The sequence below is a fragment of the Tupaia chinensis genome, unplaced genomic scaffold (genome assembly GCF_000334495.1).
Source record: "Tupaia chinensis unplaced genomic scaffold, TupChi_1.0 Scaffold000089_1, whole genome shotgun sequence".
Lineage (NCBI taxonomy): Eukaryota > Metazoa > Chordata > Mammalia > Scandentia > Tupaiidae > Tupaia > Tupaia belangeri.
In genome coordinates, this window is record NW_006159551.1 from 248,566 (window position 1) to 273,410 (window position 24,845).

The 24,845-nt window shown below is 41.4% G+C and overlaps 1 protein-coding gene across 11 annotated transcripts in view; it reads left to right on the forward strand.

Annotated features, from left to right (window-relative positions):
- The window catches only part of ITPR1 (inositol 1,4,5-trisphosphate receptor type 1), a 404,888-nt gene that overhangs the window by 230,813 nt on the left and 149,230 nt on the right, over nt 1–24,845 (forward strand). For 6 of the 11 annotated variants that reach the window (XM_014585765.2, XM_027769774.1, XM_014585767.2 and 3 more), the window contains 5 exons: nt 1,207–1,327; nt 5,163–5,347; nt 9,374–9,522; nt 10,500–10,611; nt 16,606–16,638. In XM_014585765.2, coding sequence (XP_014441251.1) covers nt 1,207–1,327; nt 5,163–5,347; nt 9,374–9,522; nt 10,500–10,611; nt 16,606–16,638 — 600 coding nt within the window. The remainder of the gene's footprint in view (nt 1–1,206; nt 1,328–5,162; nt 5,348–9,373; nt 9,523–10,499; nt 10,612–16,605; nt 16,639–24,845) is intronic. The other 5 variants (XM_014585768.2, XM_027769775.1, XM_014585770.2 and 2 more) reach the window with 1 other exon arrangement.

Sequence of the window (24,845 nt, forward strand, 5' to 3'; positions counted from 1 at the left end):
GGAAATTAGGGAGAAAAATAGAGAAGTAAGACCTTTGTGGGGCACAGAAATGGTTTATTACTTGTTGATGTAAATGTGTATAATATTCTCAACTGGACTGGTCTGAGATATATTTCATGTTGGGCAGATTCTCTCTACAAGCTAAATTATGTATAGTGATTGAATGTATAAAAAGAAAAGAATTTTTAAAAAGAGAGTCTGCATTTTTTATTGCTTTGTTTTATTATTTTCTTTTTGTAATAGACTTCCTTTTCCCCTACAGCATTGTTTTTCATTCATCTCAGAACCTCTTTAGGGTTTTTCATACTTCTTTACTTGCTGTATTAACCCCACCAAAGACCAGTGGGGTAATTCCCCATACACAGTTACCTTTACCTGGAAGATCCAAAGCTAGCCTTTGGATGGAGACCAGAATTACAGTTTGTTTTTTTTTAAATACATCAGAAAGAATCAAATTGATTAAGAGTTCTTTTACAAATGTTTACCTTCATAGAAAGGAACAAATCCTCCCATGTAGTTAACTTCTAAGTACTCAACTATACTAAATGACTATTTATAGAGTAATCCTTAGAACTCTTATCTTTCTATCATTGACGATAGTGCCAAAAATAAAAAAGCAATGTTCTAGCCAAGATACGCTTAATTGTTTTTTACTGATTAAGAATGTGGATTCTACTCATAGAATATAATGTCTAGAAAGAATGCTGGTGTTAATCTGCCTCCATTCATTAATTGTATATAAGAGGTCTTTAAAAAAATCCATGGAAATACATATTATGAAAATGTATGCATGGGTTTCAAAAATGTTTTGCACCAAAGTAAACTCATATTTTGATTGCATTTTTCCACAGACGTTTTGAAGTCCCCTCAAATTTTGAGTGAAGCTAAGGCTCAGGGGTGAAGTAATTTGCCTAAAGATATACAGCTAGTTGGTAACTGGACAAGTATGTTAGTATTCAGACTTTGACTCTGCTATTCCTTCTTGGGTCAGCTAGTTAGGTGCCTTAAAATGCTTCTGAGTTTCTCTCCCTTGGCGATGTGACTTCTGGAATCCACTCCCATCCAGGCACCCCTTCTCGCTAACTCTTGACCACGTCTCCATTCACCCATGGTTTAAGGCTACGTGTACTTCTGATCAGACCCTCCGCGATCTACAAAGCCAAGTCCTCTGTTCATATTGCATCTCTCGACCTTCCTGTTTTGCAGACCCGCCAGCCCGTCTTTGTGCAGCTGCTGCAAGGTGTGTTCAGGGTTTACCACTGCAACTGGCTGATGCCGAGCCAAAAAGCCTCCGTGGAGGGCTGTATTCGGGTGCTCTCTGATGTAGGTAAGCTGTCAAGTCAGTTTGGGTTTAACTTGATGACAACGAATTGCCTAAAAATGGTAAAGACTACCCTTATTGAGCACTCGTTACACCTCCTCTAAGGTTACATGGACAGGAAGTTACAAAGCCAAACCTGGAACCAACGTCTTTTTGCTTCTTCGACCTCTTCCCTTCTCTTTCTTATTTTGTCAGAGGGCACATATATTTGCCAGAGAAGAGGGTTCGGTAAGTGAGAAGAGACCCCGATGGGGAATGGTCAGACTGCAATCCCTTCTCCTTCATTTTTCCCTCCTGCTGAGATTTGAGTCATGCAGGTGCACATCCCTGGCATGTTTCTCAAGCTGCTGAGTCCAGGTCCCCGCCCGTGTTGGATCCCCCCAGCTACCCGCCACACCATTGGCTGGCCCTTCTCTTCTTCTTCTTCTTCTTCTTCTTTTTTTAAAAGACGTTTTTGCTTTAGTGTGCATGTGCTTACCAGAGAGAGAGAGAGACAAAAGGCAAGAAATTGTTCACCATGGGGGACAGCTGCAATTTCTTCTCGTCCATTCACCTCTTGGGATTTGGGGCACATATGCATACGCACCCAGTGTGAGTTTCAAGCCACTGAGTCTGAGACTCCAACCATGGTTGACCACATAGGAATCCAGCGCCTTAACTACTATACCACCTGTTGGCTCCTTTCCACCCCTTTTTAATCTACCAAGTCAATATCTCTCAAAATTAAAGTCAGTGAGTGCAAAAGTAAGTTAGGCCTTGAAAAACGAGATCCCACAGGTTCATGTTGGACAACTCTCAGGAAGTCACAGAGCACACAAGTTTATTCAGGGCCCTGGGAAGTCCCTCATTCAGAAACTAATTGGTTTAATCTAGCAAATGTACCTGACCATATGGAAGGTTTTATTTATTTATTTATTTATTTATTTGTTTATTTATTATTATGTTTTTAATTTCCTGCAAATCACCCAGCAAGTCTTGGAACATCCTTTCTCAGAAGGGATCCCCTGTTCCCTTTGGTTCTTAACAATAAGTAGTTCACCAGTCTTTCTTCAGTTCCCTCTAGGTGTCACCTCTCACAGGCACCTTTGGAAGGAAGTTATGGAAATTATTTGTCTCTTTAACCTGACTGTATCACAGTTTGTTTACCCATTTCCTGCTTCCCTGAAAATGCTATTTCAATAGGTGAGCTCCCTAAGGTTCAGAAGACAGTTTCCTCCCTGTCGTGGTTTAGATCCCCATAGACAGTTTCCAGAAGATAAAACAGGTGTGGTTCTTAGCACTGTGTACTGGCTGTCCAGCGAGTATGGATTGTGTTCACCAGAACTTCTAGCCTGATTTCAGTAGCTCTTGCCCAATATCTGTAGGCATTGATGTGATTTTATTATTTTTGTGGCAGTATTTAACAGTAAGAGATGAGGCTTTTGTAAGTATATACACTCAGGTTAATGATGTGACATCTCAAACAGGGTCCCAAGAGGGAATCCCAGATAACTCTCTACTTTCTGCATATGTGATCTTGTGTCATAAAGAAGGTGTTTGGTAAGATCAAAGGAAATGCATGAGTGAGCCCTTGCCACCGAAGTTAGTTGTTGGTGAAGAGCTGAGTAAGCTGCTGACTGGACTAGATCAATAAAAACTCTTTAGAGAGAGAAACCTCGTGGTTGTTTTGGCCATGGTAAAATAGCCATGGAGAGTTGTTAGTGAGATGATGAGGGCATGAAAACAGCAGGCTCCGCTAACTCGGGCATCTCACCTCTTTGCCCCTTGGGGAATCACCTTCTGACTAACACCTCATCCAGAGTCCACTGGTTTAGCTCTTTAGCTTGAAATGGGATATTTAAGCTATTTATATCCCAGAATATCTAGCTGAGATCAGTGTGTCCTGAGCATCTATCACACTTTTTAGTTTTTTATATTATTTGTATTTTCCCCCCAAATTTTCCACTTTCCATATTAAGCTATTAGGAGGTTGTTGGCTAGCTGATGGGTCTTTTCCTTAAATTGTATATTTGTTTAGCTATTTATTTTCATTAGGATTTTAATGATTTAAAATTCTCAGGTTCCACTTTCAGGATGTCAGCGTTGTTTACACAGTGAGACCCAAGCACTAGAATAGTTTCTTTGCTTCTAGCATTTGGAAACATCGAAGACAGGAAATAATTGTCTTGTTTTCTGGTTATTCCCATATAGAAAAAAAGGATTGTTAGTTTTAATATTCCTCTCTAAAATAAAGCTTTGGTTTTGGAATCATTTTATATTGATAGGAAATTTGCAACACTAGTGCAGAGAGTTCCTTAGTGCTCTCACCGCATTTCCACATTTGTCAGCATCTTATATTTCCAGGACACATTTATCAAAAATTAAGAAACTGTGACCAGCAGGTGGCGTGGTGGTTAAGGCACTGGACTCCCACGTGTCTTACCCAAAGTTCAGGTCCTGGACCTGGCAGCTTGAAAATCATTCTGTTTGTGCATGTGTGCCCAAGATCTTGGAGAAGACTGGAGGAGAAGGGGTTGTGGCATGGCCATCCTCCCAGGAGGTGATTTCTCATGTTCCCTCTCTCTGACTCTCTCTCAAAAAAGCACATGTGCCTATGGCAAAAACCTTTAAAAAAAATTGTTTTTAATTAGAAAAAAGAAGAAAGGAAAGAAACTGTGACCTGATGGTAAGACAGTGCTCTTGCAAGGCTGACCACTGGGGAGGATTTCGAGTTTGTATTTAGAGATGTCCCTGAACACACCAAGGTGTGCATGACCGCAACCTGGGGCTGGCTGAAGCTGGAGTGCCATGTGGGGTGAAAACTTGCTAGGGATGCACTTCTCTGTTTCTCTTGTTCATGAAAGGAAGAAAACCTTAAAACAAAACAAAAAATGAAGACACTGACATTGACACATTACTGTCACCTAAACTCCAGTCTTGATTTGAGTTTTAACTGTTTTTTTCACTGGCATCTTTTTCTGTTGTAGGGGTCTATTCCAGGGTGCCCCATTGCTTGGCCTGTCCCTCCAGACGCTTCTGGTCTATGACAGTTTCACAGTCTTTTCTTGTTTCTTATGAACTCGACGGGTTTGACAAGTACTGGTCAGGTGTTCTGCAGAATATCCCCATTGTGGTTTGACTGATGTTTTCCTCGTGATTTGACTGGAGTCATCCTTTTTTTTTTTTTTAATAATTTTATTTATTCATTCATTCATTCTAATTTGACCAGAGAGACGCAGACACATAGAGAGAGAGGGAAAGTGAGAAAGCAAGCCACCAGGTCCAGGACTTGAACCCTGGTCAGCCATGTGGGAGTGTCCAGCACCTTAACCACCACGCCACTTGCTGGCCCCATCCTTTTTAAACAGGGGGAGAGAAGATCCTCTAGAGAAAGATTGGTTTATGTCATTGTAAATGCTACCCGTTGTGTTATGTTTGGCTTAAGTCAACATTATGTAGATTGTCATATAGGAAACAAACTTGAGAGACAGTTGTTAGAAAACCAGGTCATTGGCTGAAGAAGTTTCCTGTCTTGATAGTTTAAAACACATGAGTGTGTCAGTGACCCAGAGTACTCATTCACTGAGGAAACCCCACAGAACTTCAACTCTGATTTGCCCAAACTTGATGATTTCAAAGCATTTTTACATTCCTCAGAACTACCATCCCCAAAATTCACATTGGGAAGCCCTAATCTCAAAGATGATAATGTTGAGTTGATCTTCTCAGTCTTCACACCTAACACCATGCAAGTGGGCACATCACAGGCCTGGGAGAATCTGCCAGTTCATGGGGGTTAAGTCCATCTTTAGGACATCTTCCACAAATGCTGTGAGTTCAGAGATGTCTTTCTCCTGTGCAGCCAAGAGCCGGGCCATTGCCATTCCTGTGGACCTGGACAGCCAAGTCAACAACCTCTTTCTGAAGTCCCACAACATTGTGCAGAAGACAGCCATGAACTGGCGGTTGTCAGCTCGCAATGCAGCACGAAGAGACTCTGTTCTGGCAGCTTCCAGAGACTACCGGAATATCATTGAGAGACTGCAGGTAATGTCTGGTGCTGAGAGAAGTGGTGCTTACTCTGGCCTAAGGAGGTTCCCACACACAGTAGTGCTCCTCAGGCCTGTGGCTAGGCCACAGTGAGCTGTGAGTGTGGTGAGCGAACAGTCAGAGGTTGTAGACAATGTAGGAGCGGGAGTGTGAAGCTACTTAGGAAAAGTTCCTGACAAATCATGGTGTTCAAAGGTCATCCGTAGAGCTATGGGTTTCTTTCTGACCAGTCGGGGCTTTACTCTTATTAGGAATAAATATTTAAGAATTACCAGAAGATGTTTAGAATAAGGACAAAATGGGCCAAGAAGTGGTACTGTAGTGATAAAACTGAACCTACATGGAAAAGGTTCTAGATTCATGTCCTGGGACCTCCCTAGGCATGCTAGGCCAGTTGGGACTGGGGATGGATGATGGCACAGAAACTTGTGGAGGGTATGTTTCTGTCCATCTCTCTCTGTTTCTCTCATGGAAAAAAAATCGGTAGATAAACGTAAAAAAAAAAAATATATAAGATTTTGTCAGTTCCATTTTTTGCATCACTCTGCAATATTTATCCTCTTGAATGAGCAGGTAAATGAATGTAATGATACTTGAGAGAAGAGTTTTATATCAGAATGAGCCAGATAAAAATAAAAGTATCACTCAATTCTAGCTCGATTGCATTCTTCTTTTGCTTAGTATCTACCAGGAGATCTGCTCTCCTTTTCTAAAGAGGAAAGAAGACATATTAGATGGTTGTTAAACACTTAAAGATCTGAACATCGTTTTTGTTTGTTTGTTTGTTTTTGTTTTTTAAGTTAGCACTTCAAACAATGTCTACAGGTAGTACCTGTACCACAGTTTGAGAGTCACAAATCCTTTGGATAAACACAGCACAGTGTTAAGAACGTGGTCTCAGGCTAGTGCCTGGGTTCAAATCTTGGCTCCACTGCTTAGAAATAGTATAACCTTGGGCCAGTTGTTTATGTTCTCTGTACCTCAGTTTCCTAGTTTGTAAAATAGGGTAACACTACCTAATGAAGTTGATGTGAAGGTTAAGAGAGTTGGTAAAATGTTCTAATTAGCTTTATCTTGTAAAACAAATCGCAAATACCTGTTCTCTTTTATTGTTCTGGAGGTTGACCCGGCTAGAATGGTATTGTTTGCTTGGGGTCTCTCATAGGTTACAGTTAGTTGGTGGCTGTCATTGGACTCATTTTGAAACTTTGTTTATACACGTTTGGTCATTGATGCTGGTTGTCAGCTATGAGTTCAGCTGGAGTTGTTAACTGAAATTTCTACAGGAAGCCTTCTTGCGTGGCCTGGGCTTCCTCACAACATGGTGCCTAGGTTCCAGTATGAACATCTGTAGAGGGATGAATAAAAGCTGTGTTGCCTTTATGACCTAGTGTTAGAAGTTGTGTAGAATCACTTCAGTTGTACTCTGTTGGTCAAGGCAGTATCAATAGTCCACCTAGTTTTTAGGGAAAAGAATGCAGACCACCATTTGGTGGGAGGAATGTCGTCATCACATTCTAAGAAGAACATGTGAATAGATTGTGATGGCCATCTCTGGAAAACATAATACAGAGAACAATTCCTGGCCTGTAGCAAGCTCTCAGTTGAAGAACTTTTATTATAACACTCATTGCTATTATTATTTTGAGTCTCCTTGAGGTCACATACTTCCCTTAAAGACAAAAAAGTTCAGTGATTCATTCACCAGCCCCACGTTAGGCACTGGGTATACACTGGCAAGCAAAGCAAGAAATGATCTTTGCCTTCCTAGGGCCTCAAGTTTGGGGTGGAGAGACAGATATTAATTAGCTAATCACATAGATAAAATGGCCAGAGGGACACATGCTACAGAGAAGTGAGTAGTGCTTGTAAGACTCTGGCGAGGAGCCTGGCTTTGCCTGTAGTTAGTGGTGGGGGTTCAGGAAGGCTTTGCTGAGGAAGCAACCCTTAAACCAAGATCAGAAGGAACAGCAGGACTTAAAGTGAAAAGGTGGGAAGCAATATGTAATGACCATTATACATAAAACACACACACACACACACACACACACACACTTAAAGACAAAAGGAAAATGATTTTTCTGGAGCCAGTGGAGCTGGTAAGGCAGGCAGGACTACAAGGGGTAAGAATCAGCCTTTATTGTGACATAATTCATTCTCAAAGGTAGTTTGATTCCTAGTGGAGTGATTCCTCACCCTACTATGCTTTTAGAAAGGGCAGGGGTATTACAGACTCTTAACTCTGTGAACACACAGTATTTTCTTGCCTGCTCAAACTAAGTAAATCATCTACAGTGAAACACATCAGTTTCTCCTGTTCCTAAGTTTATAATGCATATTCTTGGGGAATGAAAGAAAATACATTAGTAGGTGGTGCTTGGTATAAAGACTTGGCCGATGGCTTTCACGGGCTCCTCTTTATCCAGTTCTTTACTCTCTGAGTTCCTGTTATTAGGAGATTGCCTGTCCCGCAGCAGTTGCCATGATAGCAGCACGTTGACTCACAAATGGATCACTTCTATAATTAATCCCCATTTAGGCATCCACCTCACTTAACACTAGCCTCTGTCCCTACCCATCGCTTTGCTACCTTTGTTGGTCTCTTCCCTGATTGCCGAATGATATACATTTGGCAATACAGTGCAGTCAATTGCAGTGTAAAGTTGAAATTTTGCAAAAGATGCAGAATTTCATAAAATATATGAATAAGATGTGAAGAAACTACTTCAGTGCTGTAGACAGATTTGCCATGCAAATGTTGTAGACAAAGACTGGTCAGAGTTAGGATCAGTAGCTACTGAAGAGGGGGAAACTGAATACTTACAAGGGGGAAAACTGTTGGAAATTGATGAGACCCTGAGAGGATTTTACAAAAATGACTGACTATCCTGAAAGTCACTATGAACTAAGGGATGTTACAGCATACTATCTTACGGTCTTCCAGAGAAAATTGTCCTAACGGAATCATTTGATGCATTCATGCATTCTTTACGCATCCTGAACATTACTGAGTGATTACAGTTGTCACCCAAATTTTGTTAAATTAAAAGATAAAATTCTCTTCCCATGGTTTAGTTTTAGTTTTTGGATAGAAGATCAGTTCATTCATTGTTGACCCCTGTTGGATCTGCAGTTGAAATGAATGCAATTTAAATGGCTTTTCCAATGTAGATGTCTTCAGTCCACCAAGCCCTGCTGTGTTATCACTGTGCTGTGTTCTGCACCTCAGACTCGATACCTTGAGTCAAGGTCTAAGTCATCAAGCCATAGAGCAGGCCTCAGCATCTTTTGAAGATAATTTCTCATCTGTTCCCTATCATTTGCCTTTAAATGGTGTTTGTTGTGTTAGTTTTGCTGCTCTTTCAACTTCTCTCTGTTTTCCTTTCCTACAGCTATGTGTTTTGCATTTGAAGACCATCATGCTATCAGGGTACATGTATTTAGCATGTTAATACAGCATGTTCATTCATTTGTGTTCTCATGTTTATATGACTTTTTATTGTGTGAATAATTCATGCTCATTGAAAATAATCAGACAACACTGATAAGTATGGCTATATAAGAGACAATTAGAAACACCTATAATCCCACTCCCCAGAGATTATCAGTACTGAAGTTTTAATAATGTTTGGTGCATAGCCTTTAGAGTTCAATGTTTATAAAAATAGGATCTTAAAGTCCATATTATTGTGTGACCATTTTATACTCATTGTAGACATCTTTCCATGTTGTTAAATGTATTTTTGCATCGTATCTTTAATATATGGAATGATTCCGTGAGTAGCATAAGGCCATCTCAAAAGAAGGGGTGGTGGGAATGTTGACGTATTTTTACTTTATTTTCTGCATCAGAGGCTAATGCTTCAGGTAACCATTGAGCAGTGTCTACTAATTCGAGATAAAGAGCAGACAATGCTGAAGTTACTCTCACCTAGCCTAGCCTGTGTGTCAGAAATCCATGTTCTCACACTTCTCTCATCAGCCTCCTGAGAGCTGTTGACCAAGGCTGTGCTTCTGTTCCAGGACATCGTCTCGGCCCTGGAAGACCGGCTGCGGCCCCTGGTGCAGGCAGAGTTATCCGTGCTGGTGGATGTTCTCCACAGACCTGAGCTGCTTTTCCCAGAGAACACAGATGCCAGAAGGAAATGTGAAAGTGGTGGTTTCATTTGCAAGTAAGCAGCCTCTGTCTCTGGGGTGGTCAGTTGCTGGAGCCCTGATGACCAAACAGAATATCTGTTCCCCAAGAAGGAGATGTTGGCCTGGCTTTTATCTTTGATGAATGCAAGGTCTTATGCTAGAGCCCTGTTCTGACCTTCCCGAAGTAAGTTTGTCGATTCAATCCTCCTTGCACTGTTATGGGCTTTGGGTTTTTTGTTTTGTTTTGTTTTGTTTTGTGAGGATTTCACATTTTAGCTGCATGCCCACTCATTTGTCTTCACTCAGCTAGTGTGTACAGAGCGTCCGCCATGTCTTGTGGGATGGACCAAAAATATCATGACCCATCAGTTTTCAAAACTTCTAGATCTACCATGACTTCACACTCTTCTCCTAAGAATTCTATAGTTTCTTAGTTTCTACTTTGGGGCATAATCTAAAAGAAACCAGTGTTCCATGTGTAGAAATCTCTATTGATCTTCACCCTTAGGTGAATTATTTGCTCAGCTTGAGAGTGGTCTCTGCCTGTGTATTTCTTACTTTTCTGGACCTCTCTAAGAATGGAACTGTGGATAAGGAACCCTTGTGTTCACCCTAATCATCAGCCTCAAGAATTTTTTGCATTGACACATATAGACAGTATGTTGTTGTTGTTGTTATTATTATTATTATTATTTACCAGCAATCCTTCATAGATAAATGGCCACACTTTATAAGTGAGCAGGCTTGAGTGGCCCTTTGTCCCCATCATGTGTGGCCTACTCTGGCCAAGGAGCCTGTTTATTGGGGCTGACCAGCAGGTGTCGCTGTTGAGACACAGTTGCTATCAGGCCCATCCAATGCAGCAAATGCCCTGAAGTCTGTTTGAGCTGAGAGCCTTTAATAAACATTTGTTCACTAACTGCCTAGTTACCAGAAATTGCTTGTGATGTGTCTTTAATTTAAAGATAGTTTTGGGGTCATGATCTGTGATTCTTCCCCCATCCCCATTCAGGTTAATAAAGCATACGAAACAGCTACTAGAGGAAAACGAGGAGAAACTCTGCATTAAAGTCCTCCAGACCCTCAGAGAAATGATGACCAAAGATAGAGGGTATGGAGAAAAGGTACTGCTTTTATTTTCCTGTTGAAATCATGTCTTACTCTTATATTGAAGGAGGGGAGGTTAGAGATCCACCTTCATTCAGGCAGTGCTGGCCAGCCCAGGGGTTAACTTCTTTTCAAAGCTGTTTATCCTACCCCTAACGGTAGCTGAGTCACAGGACTGTTTGCTTCAATAATTAAATAGACTTAGTTGTCTCTTGCCACATAAGCTAACGACAAGGAAGGAATAATCACAAGAAGTTCATCAGTTTAGATTTCCAGGGAGAAGTGAGTGCCTCTGGTGCTTCCCAGCGTGCATCCCTGACTTTCGGGTTCTGGCCAAGCGTACCTGGGAAGTTACTTGTTTCTTTGTGATGAGATGTTACTCAATCCTTCCACTGCATCAAGAAACTCCCTGCACTTCTAACTGGAACTGAGGCAGGCAGATACGTCACCGTTTCTGATTAAGATTATGAAAGGGCCAATCGCCATGGCCTGATGCTTCTTAGCATATGGGATGAGCTGCGACGTGCTAGACCATCCCTGTCATCTCTGCGGTTGGTCAGGGTGGGACAGAAACAATCCCCTTGCCCTTTCTGCCCCATGTAAAAAGAATCGTGGTTATGAGTTTAAATCTCCCCAGTTTTTACTTGGAGGTACTAACGTTTACTAATTGTATGCTAGCTACTTTCAGCAACAATTTCTGGGCAGATAAACACACTGATATCATTGACTTACCGAAAGCTTGCTTTAAGCTCTGGGACAAAGACCCACTAATTCAATCATAGCTTGCCTTCTCCAAATGATAGTGACAGTCAGATCCTCATAAGAAAAAAAGTCTTGAGAAATGTCGCTCTCTCACGTGAAGATCCCTCATTAATCCTAGAGCAACTTAACCAGTGAGAGAGTTCTGATGTGAGAAAAAAAGCAAATAGAGAAGTATACAGTCTTTATTGCTAGGTGCATTCCTTCACTGTCCCCAAGTCACAAAGCTTTTTCAATATCTCTACATTTTTTTTAAATGTATAAATTAAAAGGTGAATCAATGTTGCCTAATCGAAAAATAAATAGGTTTCTGTAACTCAGTAGGAATGGCATGGGGGAAATCTGCTCGAAAGGAGATTATAAATATAATTGATAGACGCAAAGAACCCTGGCACAGGTGGGAAGTGGAGAGGTGGTTTGGTCATGCAGACACCTGTATGGACATGTAGGCAGGTTTTACTCTAAGAAAAAAAGAGAATAAAAGGGAAAGGCTGATGTCAGCAAATACACAGAGACAAATACGCAATGACTGTTTATTTCACAAGATGTGCGTTTTTTAAAAAGTGTGCTTTCAGAGATGGTTTAAAAATACTCTAGTTTTAGAAATTCACTCTCCATAAGAAAATCAAATCTGTTAGGTTTCAGGAAAGTTGTGACATATTTTTCTATACAAAAATGCATCATAGCTTTCCTCACAACCCAAGACCAGATAAGCCTGAACCAGCCGACTTGTCTCTGGGGCATAAGACTTAACTTACATGGAGCCCAGAGGGTCTCTCAGTAAAATATCTGTTTCTTTTCTCTGAGGTGTTGAAAGTAAACTGTGGTGTCTGCTCAGGTGAAGGTTACAATAAGTGATTAGACATGCATTTCCCCTTAGCTTTGTTTTTATAACTAGGAAGTAGTGGTGTTAACAGCTCACTGAGCCTCAGTTACTTGCCATATAGTACGACAGGGTCTTTGGAGCCACAGGCAAGGGGTCCTGCCCCATTGCCTTCCCTCACTCGTCATGCAGGGAGGTAGATTCTGCATCCGAAATGTAATTTTACCTGGTTTAAAGCTCATAGAGAGTGACAGAGCCTGCGGTGCAGAGGACACTAGATGGAGATCACTCTGAAAGAATAAATAATCAGGTTTAGATGAGGTTCTCGGACCCTCGCTCAAATCTCCTTTCAGCTGGCGAAGAAAGTCAGTCACACCCAAACAGGCTTGAAGGAGAGATGGTATTTCTTTCTAGTCTGGTGGGGGGCTGTCATCCCCCTTCATGAACATGAAGGCAGATTTGGGAAATGACATGAAAACAATGAGGACATTCCAGAAACCCACAGTAGCCAGCAGTTTCTGACCCTGCTTTGGCCTGATGCTTTGGCTGTTGGAAAGTACAGCTTACCATTCATATGAGGGGAATTCAGAAAAGTTTGTAGAAAAATGCAACTTACGAGTTTATTTTAATGCAAGAAAAGAATTGAAATTCATGTGTATAATTTTTTTTCATGATATATATTTTCCATGAATTTTTTGACCTTTAAAGAAGGGGGAGAAAGAAGGGGAGAAAGGAGGAGAAAGAGGAACACCGAAGTATTTTTACTGATCTGGTAGTTGGCATGAACTCTGATTCACTGAGGCTTTCTGAAGATGCTTTTGATCATTCCTGGCTGTCCCCATTTGACTAAAGGAGCATGACGCACAAGGCAGGGCAGCTTTCTCAAGGGTGGACGTAACCCAGAGCCAAAGAACTAACCTTTCCAAGGCAATCTATTTGGCTTTAGTTGATAAAATAAATGAGGTATTCTTTGGCCCAGGTGCCAAAGGCACCAGGGCGAAAGTGGAGGCCGTTTCCCTTTTCCAATCTCAATTTTCCTATCAGTTGCCTCTCTTGTGGAACTTGTCCCATGATTAACGCCTTCCTGGGGATGCCAGGATCATTCTGCCTCCCTGCCCTCTCTTGGGTCTTCATGGCCATAGACTCAGATCTGAAGGAGCCTCCAGCAATATCTTATCCAGTCTCCCTTTGCACACAAAGTCACTGTGACTGAGAATACTGTGACAGCCCTAAAGCCCCGTAGAAAGACTAAGACAAGTCAGGACTAGATTCCAGGCTCCCCAAATCCCAGGAGTGTCCTTCCCAGCCAACCCCCAGGGGTGCCCGTTGTGTGGACAAGTTTTCTTGTCTTTTTTCCTAAGCGGTGATCCTCAAAAATGATGAAATGTAGGTGCTTTGGCTCATCTCTGCTTCTTCATTCAACTAGAGGACTTAGTCAAGGTCCCAGACAAAAAAGAGAGTTGGACCCATTCTTTATTATCCTGATCAGAAATATTGGCATGCTTGTATTGGTCTACTTGCCTGAGAAAGAAAGACCATGAAGAGCTGCCACCCATATTACCGAGTAGACTAAAACATAACAGACTCACTGGGAGTCTGACTTGTACTGTCTAAATGTCATGTATGTACACACTGGTTTCTAGACCATGTCTTCAGGAACCCTGATAACATTTATTGGCCAGCCTCTTGTTATGTGACAGCTGCTGTTGCTAACCAGTTCTCCTACCTTATCTCAGATGAGCCTCACAGACAGAAATTCCTGTTGTCATTCGCTATGTTATTCACGAGGGAGAAAACACTGGTGCAGAGAGGTTCAGGAACTTGCCTAGGGTCACACAGCTGACAACAAGGAAGCCATGAATTCAGTCTCAGACTGATCCCAGAGTCCCAGCTCTTCCTTACGGTAAATGGATCCACAACACTGAGTGCCTTGAAGCCCACCTACAAGTTCAACACTGACATTTCCATTCTGGTATGCTGTCATGTGGACCACATGGGGCAGAGGCCCTAAGAGTCCTAAAAGCAGCAGAACTTAACTATCTTGCTGACTTCTCACTCGACTGGAAATTTCACAGCCGATGCCAAATGACTTTATGAATCATGGCTGTCGCAGGTAACCTTAAACCCGTAGTTTTGATCAGATCCCATTTGACAAAGCAGTTAGGTTAATGAGGAGTGAGTGCTTGGTCCTCCAAGAAGTATGTGAAAACTGTTGAGCTGGATAGAAGGTAGGGACTAGTGAAAGAAGATGGTCACATTTAGAAATATGAGAGGACTTCAGAAGGCTTGTGGAAAATGGAATTAAAATACAAGTTCATTTTCGTGTAAAAAAACAGTATTGAGGGACCAGCAGATGGCATAATGGTTACATCACTGGACTCTCACATAGTTGACCACAGTTCAAGTTCTGGACCTGGCGACTTAAACTCAAACCAGGCGCATGTGTGTGCATGCATGCCCAAAATCCTGAGAGGAAAATGGAGGAAAAGCGGTTGCAGCATGGCCAGCCCCCTGGGGAGTGAATTCTCTCTCTCTCTCTCTCTCTGTCCCTCTGGCGAGAGTACACACCCTACAGCAAAAAAAAAAAAGTTTCAAAAAAATTAAAATATGCTCCCCAAAAAAGCAGTATTGAAATCATGCGTAGTGTTTTTCATAGTACACATTTTCCATGGACTTTCTAAGACTCCTCATTAAAAAAATATTTTTACCTGTTATGATTCTAAAATGCAGAGGACCAGCAATGCATATTCTTTTCAGAAAGTGGCAAGTATAAAATAAAGAAATATTTTAAATTGTCACCAAAATAGTAAAATTCATTTTTATTTGAAGCTTCTAGTGTCCTTCTATCTCATGAATTTAAAGTTAATAGACTTTATCATTCTATTAGGACTTGACCAGCACTGTGTGTATAATGCCTACTAAACTTTGCTTTTAATCTACAGATTAAGCCAAGTATGTGTTTACCAAAAGAATAAATAAATAATATAACCCTCTATTAATCTCAGTCTCTCAATAACTCATAGAAAATCTTCAAGTCCCTAGACTCTGCTTGAAAACAACATAGTCATTTTAGGTAGTGCCTACTCTATAACTCTGTAGTTTACTTTGTTTTGTTTTGAGAGGTTTTTGCTATAGGGCGCATGTGTTTGCCAGAGAGACAGAAAGAGACAGAAAGTGAGAAATCACTCACCAGGGAGGATGGCCACGCTGCAATCCCTTCTCCTCCATTCTCCTCTCGGGATCTTGGGCATGCACGCACACGCGCCCGGTATGAGTTTAAGACACCAGGTCCGGGACTTGAACCACAATCAACTTAATGGGAGTCTAGCAGCGTAGCCATTATGCTATCTGCTGGTTCCTTCTTTTATGCTTTTTAATTAAGCCGCTGCTAAATTATTATTCATAGAGCTTTGGAAAGAAATTCAGAGTTCAGAATTAGTGTAAAAAAGTACCTCAAAATTTATTTAATATCCATTTTTCCCTCTGACTGGTAGTAGCTGTTTTACTATCAGAGTATGTGCCCTCAGGTCACACCAGGATTTTCATTTCATTCAAATCGTCCATCTCCTAGGGGTCATCAGAAAAGTCAGGACGTGTGTCATGACTTTTCCAGTGACCCAGTAATTACCAAAGCATCTTTGCTGTAGGTGAAAAAAAAAAAAAGAAAAATAGCATTATCTAGCTACCACTGTTTCTCACAATAATTCTGTACCAGATATCAATAAAATAGAATAAGAATCAGTTAAGGATCACCTATCTGTCTTCAAATGAGCGTAATTGAGATAATCTCTTGTGTTGGTTTAGGGGTTTTTTCTTTTTTTTTCTTTCTTTCTTGGACTTGAGACTAATAAATCACATGCTACTAATATCACGTGAGTCAGCACTAATCACTCTAGGGGGAAATGTTTCCTTTCATCCTCAGCCGTACCAGGCTTGGGCTATGTCTGACTTATTACCCTCTCAAGTTAAAGCCTGTCCTAATGGAGCCCGTTAATAATAGGCGGGGTACCTGACCCCCATCAAATTGTAAAATGAGTATAAAGAAAAAATTTTCTCCTAAACGGAGTTTATTTTACTCCAGTTGTTTATTCTTTCCCGCTGTCTTCCAAAAAAAAAAAAAAACACTGGGGAATTTGTTCCTGCTCCTGGCTGGGTTCAAGTTTTCCCATCGACAAGTGAGCACAGGGCTGACACTTGGTTCAGCCACCCTGATGCCAGGCATGTGAATGAAACTCATCAGAGCAGATGTCCCTGCAGTGTGGCCGTGTTCAAAATGCCAGAGCCTGTTAAGGTGGTCACCATGTAAGGGTGCATTAAAGGTGAAAGAGTGGGCCCTGAGGATACCCATGCAAAGTTTCTAACACTGCTGGCTTGTCTTTCCTTTTCTAACCTTTCCTTGTTTTTCTCCCTCCCCTTTTTTCTTTTCCAGCAAATTTCCATTGATGAGTTGGATAATGCTGAGGTCTTAATTTCTTTGTATTTCTGTTTGTTTCTTTTTTATGTCCCATGGTGGTGTTTCCATAACACTCTCCCAGTTAACCCGGTGGCCGTCCTCTGTCTCTGTGTGGTGTATCTTTTGGAGTCCATGGAGTCTGTGGGATTTCGTCTGTGGGGTTTCCCACGAGTTTGTTTACCATTCATCCTTAGAGATCCCATCGGCGTCTAGATAAAGATTCTCTAAATGGCAAGAAGATTTCAGTCATTCACTGTCTAGTCTCAACTGAATCTGTGGTTGATGTTGGCCATGAACTTGTCTCTGAAACTCAAGTTTGCTAACATAAACAGCCCTTCTGTCTATCTGTAAAGCATTGGTCACAAAAAGATAACTGGTATATTTAAAAACAAAACAAAACAAAAAAACCACTGTTCTCTTGGCCTATGTGTTGGAAAGTACCAAGAGACTTCAAGATACTTGTGCAAAATGGACTCAAAGATTGAATTTATTTTGGTGCAGAAGACCTTTGAAATACACGCATAGTTTTTCATAATACACCGATTCCATGACCTTTTGAAGACCCCCTCATATTGAGCATGAGCGGTAATAGAAAATTTTTCAACCTGCAGTGTGGATTGAGCTATAGCTCAGCCTCCCTCTGGGATTAGGGAGGTGCTGTATCCATGGCTCCTCCTTTAGGAAAACTACCTATAGCTCCAGAAGTTGAAATGTCATCCAGTGGCTTCTACATTTGTATCAAATTAGTTTCACGTACCCCAGATTTTCCTGACAACTAACCAGTGATCATTTTGTTTGGGGTTTGAGGACCTCTTAAGTATTTTCTGTTTTTGTGCATACTTTTCAATATTCCTTGCCGTATTTGTAGCTGTGATACATGCTAGGTAATTAGTATCAAAAAAATTAATTTGGGGAATTCATTATGCAATTGAGAGAGAGCTTAATTAATTGGCAAATCTAGCACACAGGAATAAAAATGTATTTATTTATTCCAGAGAGTGTGTGCACTTGCAAGACAAAGACAAGAGGGAAGGATATTTTCCCTGTGGGGAATGATTACAACTCAATATTTCTCCTCCATTCTCCCTCCTTTTGGGAATTTAGGCAGGTACAAACACATGCCCAGTGTGTGGCTCCAGCTGCTGTGTCCAGGACTCGAACCACGCAGTTGGCCATGTGACATCCAAGCCACCTTAACCACCTCCCCATGGGCTGACTTTTATTTGACTTTTTTAAATTATTTTTCTGTTCTTCCTCAGATAAATGTTCCTTCTTTTCGTAGACCTATTAATACCTCATACTGGGTTGAAATATGTTGTCTACTCTGACAACCACACTGGTTAATATACCACAGTTTCAAAGTCAGAAAGGGTTCCAATGTCCCAAAGGAGCGTTTGAATCGTCGACTTTCAACTGAAAGCAGCATGAACAGTTATGAATTTGGTTCGGTTGTCTCAGGAATGGAGCCCCAAGAGGTTTAATGACTGGTCTCGTCTCACAGGGCTAGAGAGAGTGGCTAAACTAGAACGAGCGTGGGGCTGGCTTGGCTCCTACTGTTTTACCATAAATCCTGTAACCACAGAGTCTTCTCTATACTAACCAGTCATGAACAGGTGAGGAGGCTGCGCCTTCTAGAATAACTCGAAAGTGAGAAAAACAAAAGGAGTTTATGGCTTAATTAATTGCTTTAACTACAGTGATTTTTGCTGTTTCCTGTTTAGTTTTCTCTCTTCCGGGTTATTTGTGTGCCAAAAATAATACCCTATGCTGAATTTGCATGTTGGCACCCTTTGACACTCTGGTTTCTACATTGATTTATAAGTGCCTCACTGATTTACATTTTTTTCTCTGAAACATTGAGACTGAGTTTCTATTTGCTTAAGTACAAACCAAGTCAAGAAAGAAAAACCCTCCCTAATGGGCGTCTGCAGTGTTATTAATATACTGTTTTGTACCATAGTAATCAGTTGATGTGTTTGCTTGCTCAAGATAGAACTTGGGTCTCCTGGCTGAGAGTTTATTGCTTGCTTATGGAAAGATTCCACAGTTGGAGCAGGTGTGTTTATAATTATACTCTAGGAAATAGAATACTGTCTGTTTATAAAAGAAGAATGTTCTGGCAGCCACACGGATTCTTTGAAAATTCCCTGAGGAAGCAACAGTGGATCCCCTCTGCGTGGTTACCCCTGGCAACCGCCAGAGCTCTGGGACACCAGCACCCTGTCCCTAGTCCCTCAGGCTGTCAGATTTGGCCCTCTGAGCAGATGCCTGATTGGCCTTCATCATTGATGCTGTTCTGGAAACTACCGCAGCTCCTGTGGTTTCTCCCCCGCTAAGCCTTCTGTCAGTGTTCGCTGGTGCAAACCCACAGCCCACAGCTGGAGTTCTGCAGAAGCTTAACAAGAGCGTGCTGGCCGAGGACTAGGGCAAGGCCTCACACCTAAACTGCAAGTGGAGGTTGTTCCAAATTCTCAAGGTGGTGAGGACTGGCCCCTGAGTCAGTGTAAGGCCTGTCTGGCGGCCCTGTGACCCCCGGCTGAGAAGGGCCACTGCCCTTTGATGAAAAAGGCCATCTGGCCATAGAGAGAGAGTGTTAGAGAAAAAGAGAGAAGCGAACAATTTTGAAAAAAGCATGAGGACGCCTCCCAAGCCCCAGTCAGTGCTCTGACAAAATGGGGTGAGATGAGGACAGCGATAGATTCCCTGCAAGAAAATGCATGGTATGGACCTTCCCAGCTGTCTGCTAGAATACAGATTGGTTTGAAACCAGGAAAAGGAGAGTTTTTGTTTCTGTTTTTTTGTTGTTGTTTTGTTCTTTTTTGGTTTTTTTTGTGTTTTTTTTTTTTTCCAAGTAAAGAAGCAGAGTCTCCTTCCTTAGGCCCTGATTTTACCTTTTCTCGCAAGGGTGGGGTGGGGAGAAAAGGAAGCTGTTTCCATCAATGCCCCTCGCCACCTCCTGAAGTTTGGAGCTCGATAGGTTGTTACATATGTCTGCACCTGGGTAGCCACTGCTCAAATCAAGAAACAGAATGTTCCATCACCCCAGAAAGTCCCTCAACTAACCCATTCTTGAGTTCAGACAGACCAATGCTAGAGTTGTTCATTTATATGATTGATTTTGGGGTGCCTGCTTCATCTCCGACATAGTGGTGGGGGTTTGGATACAGCGATGCCCCTAAATAGACCAAGTGACACGCTGAAGTTTATAGTTCTGTCAGGGAGAGAGACAGTACTATACACGGCCATCAAATAGCAGCCATCAAACCTGAGAAATGTTAGAAAGAGGAAATACACAGGCTCCTGCGAATGTGGAATCTGAGGCTTCCAAATAGGTAGATCAGGTAACAATAGGTGAGCAGCCCAACGGTGATGGTGTGACTCACTTTTCTAAACTGCAAAGTGCTATGCAAATCATTTGCTAAGGTCCTCAGACTTCTGACAGAGGTGATGCGTAGGGCTCTGTCAACCTGGTTGTCCCATATGGGTCTTAGGAAAGGAATGGTGTGTTTAGAAGTGTGTGCTGCAGCTCAGGGAATGCGTCCGTCTCAACGTGCTTGAGACTTAATTCCATTTGATGGGACCCTCCAGAGCCACTGGTGTCAGCTGCCACCTTTGTCTTCCTGCACTGCAGCAGAAAAGCTAGGCTGACATCCCAGGCAGCTGCAGCTTGCTTATGTTGAGACTTTTAACTTCTCCCACCTTGCGCTGCTTCTATAAGCAAAAGATGCCACTGGGAACTTGGTAAAATTCAGAGGGGGAGAAAGCAAGAAACAAAATGATTAACTCTCACCTTCAGGGGGCGTTCTCATGACGTCCAAGCCAGGGTGGAGGTGTCCTACTTTTTTACATTGCTGTGAACTGCTGGGTTGGGCACTTGCCAACATTCAGGCAGCAGTTACATAAGAGCTGCTTTTTTTCCTGGAATTTAGGCTCACTGCTGATGTGTGACCTTCAGCAGTAATTGCCAATAAATGCAGTGGGGCTGTTTACTGTTAGACACTGGCAACCACAGAGCAGGCTCAACGCAGAGCATACAGAAGCTATTGCAGAGTTTGTGGAGGGGTGTGTGTGTGTGTGTGTGTGTGTGTGTGTGTGTTTAATGCTGAGATTATTTTGTAATGATGGAAGTTGTATAAAGTCATCAAGTCTGAATGCGTTTTTTTAAAAACCAACTTCACTATTGAGTTCTAAGGAACTTATTCTGTAAAATATGGGTGAAATGTCATGGCTGGAATTCAGTAACTTATTTCTGGTTCTTAAATGTAGTTAGTAAAGAGAACCATGTAGATAGCAGTATTTGAAGTTCGGATAAATGGTAGATAGTGTCTCGTTTAGCTCAGTTTTTTGTTTGTGGGTTTGTTTGGTTTTTTGTTTTTAATGCTTTCTGTTTTCCTGATGAAGGGTTTTCAGAGGTTAAGGGAGGCTAGGGCCCAGCAGCCATTTTTGCGAGCCCTTTCACGGTTTGTTTCTTTCCTCTGAGGTTAAGAGTAGGTGAAAAGGAACTGATTCATGGGCGTTGGAGATAAGTTCTCTTTCATGTGCTGATAACCGTCTGTACCTTTGTATTTCTTGAATTGCATTCAACTTCTGCCAGGGTGGCCCATGGAAAGAGATGGGCCTGTCAAAGGAAAATTCTAGAAGCTGTCCAGGGGTAGCATAGAGATGCATGGTGAAGGCAGTAGAAAACAAGGGTATTTACAGGCTCTGTTCTGGACTGGCCTATAACAGACACACATGAAATGATAGAAGGAGAGGCGGAAGGAGGAGGCCGCTGTGCATATGCTCTAGGGGTAGTAATAACCACAGGAGTCTTGGGCCTCTCTTTATTTAAGAATGACAAAGCATTTTTTTTTCATTTATAATAGAAATTTGTCCCCAGATAAGGTGTTAAGTTCATCTGTATTGGAAGTATGTCAGTATCTTATATGCACATATATCCAGTTACTGTGCAAGTATTATAGTTATGATGCTGTTAGAAGTGGCCTCAGGGCCAGCAGATAGCTGGTGGTTAAGGTGCTGGACTCCCACATGGCCGACCATGGTTCAAGTCCCGAATTCAGTGGCTCAAAAGTCATGCCAGGTGCATGTACATGTGTGCCCAAATTCTAAGAGGAGAATGGAGGAGAGGAGATTGTAATGTACCCATCCCCTGGGCAGAGGGTGGGGGGGGGTGTGATAATTACTCATTTTCCCTCTCTCTGTATCTCTTTGTCTCTCAGAAGAGCACACGTGCCCTATGACCAAATAATAAATAAATAAATAAAGCCTTAACCAAGGGGACATTTAGGATTCAATGGTAAAGTTTTGGAGTTTTTTTTTGTTTTTTTTTTGTTTTTTTTGTTTTGTTTTTTTTTCTAGTGAGTTCAATATTGCTGATCTTGTCTCAAAACACTGGGAAGACTTAAGATGGTATTGTCTCTGATTGAGCCAATAGTATATTTTGGATGGAAAAATTCTGTATGCTATAATGATGTACAGTGATTGATTGTAATATTTTATATAAATACACACACACATACACATATATACACACACATATATTATAAATTAATAGTAACCATGAAGAAGCAATAGGGAACAATAATTGCTTTCCAAATTCAAAATGAGACAACAGAAGGTCATTGTTAATCACTTGTTGACCTGGGAGACTCACCTGGATTGAAAAGTGTCAGTACTTGAACACAGTGACACTAAGGAGAATATAAAACATGGCCGATTCAGACGTTCCCATAATCTCAGTGTTCTTCCTTAACATGTGTTCATTAAGGGCTTTGCCTTTTACATCTAAAAAAAAAAAAAAAAAAAAAAGAAAGAAAAAGAAAGGCAAAACTTAGGTAATAAAATTGTTAACTCCAATTCATTAATTTATTAAGCAGTATCTTTGGCTTTGGATATTAAATACAGTTTTTATGTACTATTATCTTACTTGACCATACATAGATTATTAATATGCTTAAATGTTTTTATAGTTATCAGGACTAGCAGATGGCATAATGGTTATGTCCTTGGACTCCCCTGTAGTCGACTGCAGTTTAAGTCCTGGACCCAGCGGCTTAAAACTCATGCTGAGCATGTGTGCATGCATGCCCAAAATCCCAAGGAGAGAATGGATTGCAGCATGACTATCTGCCCCACTCCCCAGGAAGTGATTTCTTGCTTTCTATCTGTGTCTCTCCAGTGAACACACATGCCTGATTGAAAAAAAAAATCTCTAAAAAACAGTAAAATAAATATTTTTATAGTTATCAAAATTATAACTCATTGCCATAAAATCATCTTATCCTCAAATAAATGCAGTTAAAATCCTCATAGGAAGAAGTACGAGTCTAGGTTGTTAGTTAATTTATTAGATTATAGACTAGGTACGGTTTGGCCATTCCATGCCTGAAAATGTTTTAGGTCCTAGCAGGTTGTGTTATTTTGAGAACTTGCTCTCTAGATATACAAAATGAAGCTGACTGAAAATATAGCAAGCACTACTTAATGTTTTAGGTGGGAGGAATACTTAAGAATGTCTGCCCCTTCCTCCTGGAACAGCTCAGGAGGTAGAAGCCAAGGAAGGTTTGGGGTTGGTTCAGGGTCACAGCCAGAACCTGCACTAGCTGCCATCATGTGGTTATCCCCTCAATGGGTGGCATTGCCAATGGTTATACAGTGATTCCTGAGGCTCTGGTGTGTCCTATGTTGTCTCAAATGGCTTTGTATAATTTTCAAGGAAAAAAAAGTTCTTCATTGGCTTAGATGGAATTTTTGTTCTAAAGGCTAATACATTTGAAAACAATCCTAAGAGTTTGGAGAGGACCTTGTTGCAGTATAACTGTAAGATGTAACAGAAATCCTGCTCTCTGAGTGGTTAAGATGTAGATACATCAGGGGAATTCAAAAGCTTTCTGGAAAAATGGAATTAAACTATGAGTTTATTTTGGTGCCCCCCCAAAAACAAATTCAAATCCATGCATAGGTTTTTTTTTTTTAATACACACTTCCCACGAACTTTTTGGCCATTCAAAAAGACCGCAAGATGCTTCCACAAAGAAAGCACAATCAAGAGAATGAAAACAAACAGAAGAAAGGACACTTGATTTCCAGTTCCAGCTATTTTGTTTCCTATAGCTTTCGTTATGATTGGCAGGGGAGTACGAGGGTAGCTCTGTGGGCTCCTATTGTCAGTCCATGCCTACAGTCCTTCTGAGCTAATCATAGAGACTCCGTGTAAAAGATACAGTGATGGGAGCCAGGCCAACACAAACAGTAGAAGGTAATACTGTTTTCCATCCGTGTCTCTGGCTGCTCTAAAATGCAAGGGCAATTGCTCTAAATCTGCCTGTTTTCCTTAGGTATCCTTTTTGCATTAAAGATAAAAACATTTGTACAATTTTTTAAAAAGAATTTTTTTTTATTATTATTACTTAATTTGCTATAGGGCTTGCGTACTCATGGGGAGGGGGAAGCAAGTTGCCCAAGTCCAGGATTCAAACTGTGGTTAGCCATGTGGGAGTCCAGTGTCTTAACTATCACACTACCTCTTCACCGCCCTTTATACTTTGGTTTTTTTGGTTTTTTTTTTTTTTTTTTGAGACAGATTTTTGCTATAGGCCATGTGCACTTGCAGGAGAGAGAGAGAGAGACGGAAAACAAGAAATCACCCCTGGGGGAGGATGGCCACACCAACACAATCCCTTCTCCATTGTCCTCTTGGGATCTTGGGCATGCTTACACATGCACCTGGCATGAGTTTTAGGTCACCAGGTCCAGGACTCAAATGGCAGTTGACTACGTGGGAGTCCAGCAACGTAACAATTGCTGTCATCTGCTGCTCCCAACAATTTTAATTCTTTAACCTACCGTGTACAGAAAGTAGAGTTAAAAATACACTCGTGGATCTTTCTTTTTTTTTATAATGTTTTAGTAATAGGGTGCATGTATTTGCCAGAGAAGAAAGAGACAGAGGGAAAGTGAGAAATCACCCCATAGGGGAGATGGTCACACCACAGTCCCTTCTCCTCCATTCTCCTGGGGTTTTGGTCACACACGTACATGTGCCTGGCATGATTTCAAGCCACCAAGTCCAGGATGCAAACTGCAGTCAACCATGTGGGAGTGCAGCTCTTCAACCACCATGCCACCTTCTGGCCCCCATACTGTTATTTATATAATTTGGAGGGTGCATATACCTGAGCTCTGCTTTTGCTTGCTGTATTCAAGTTCTTCCTACA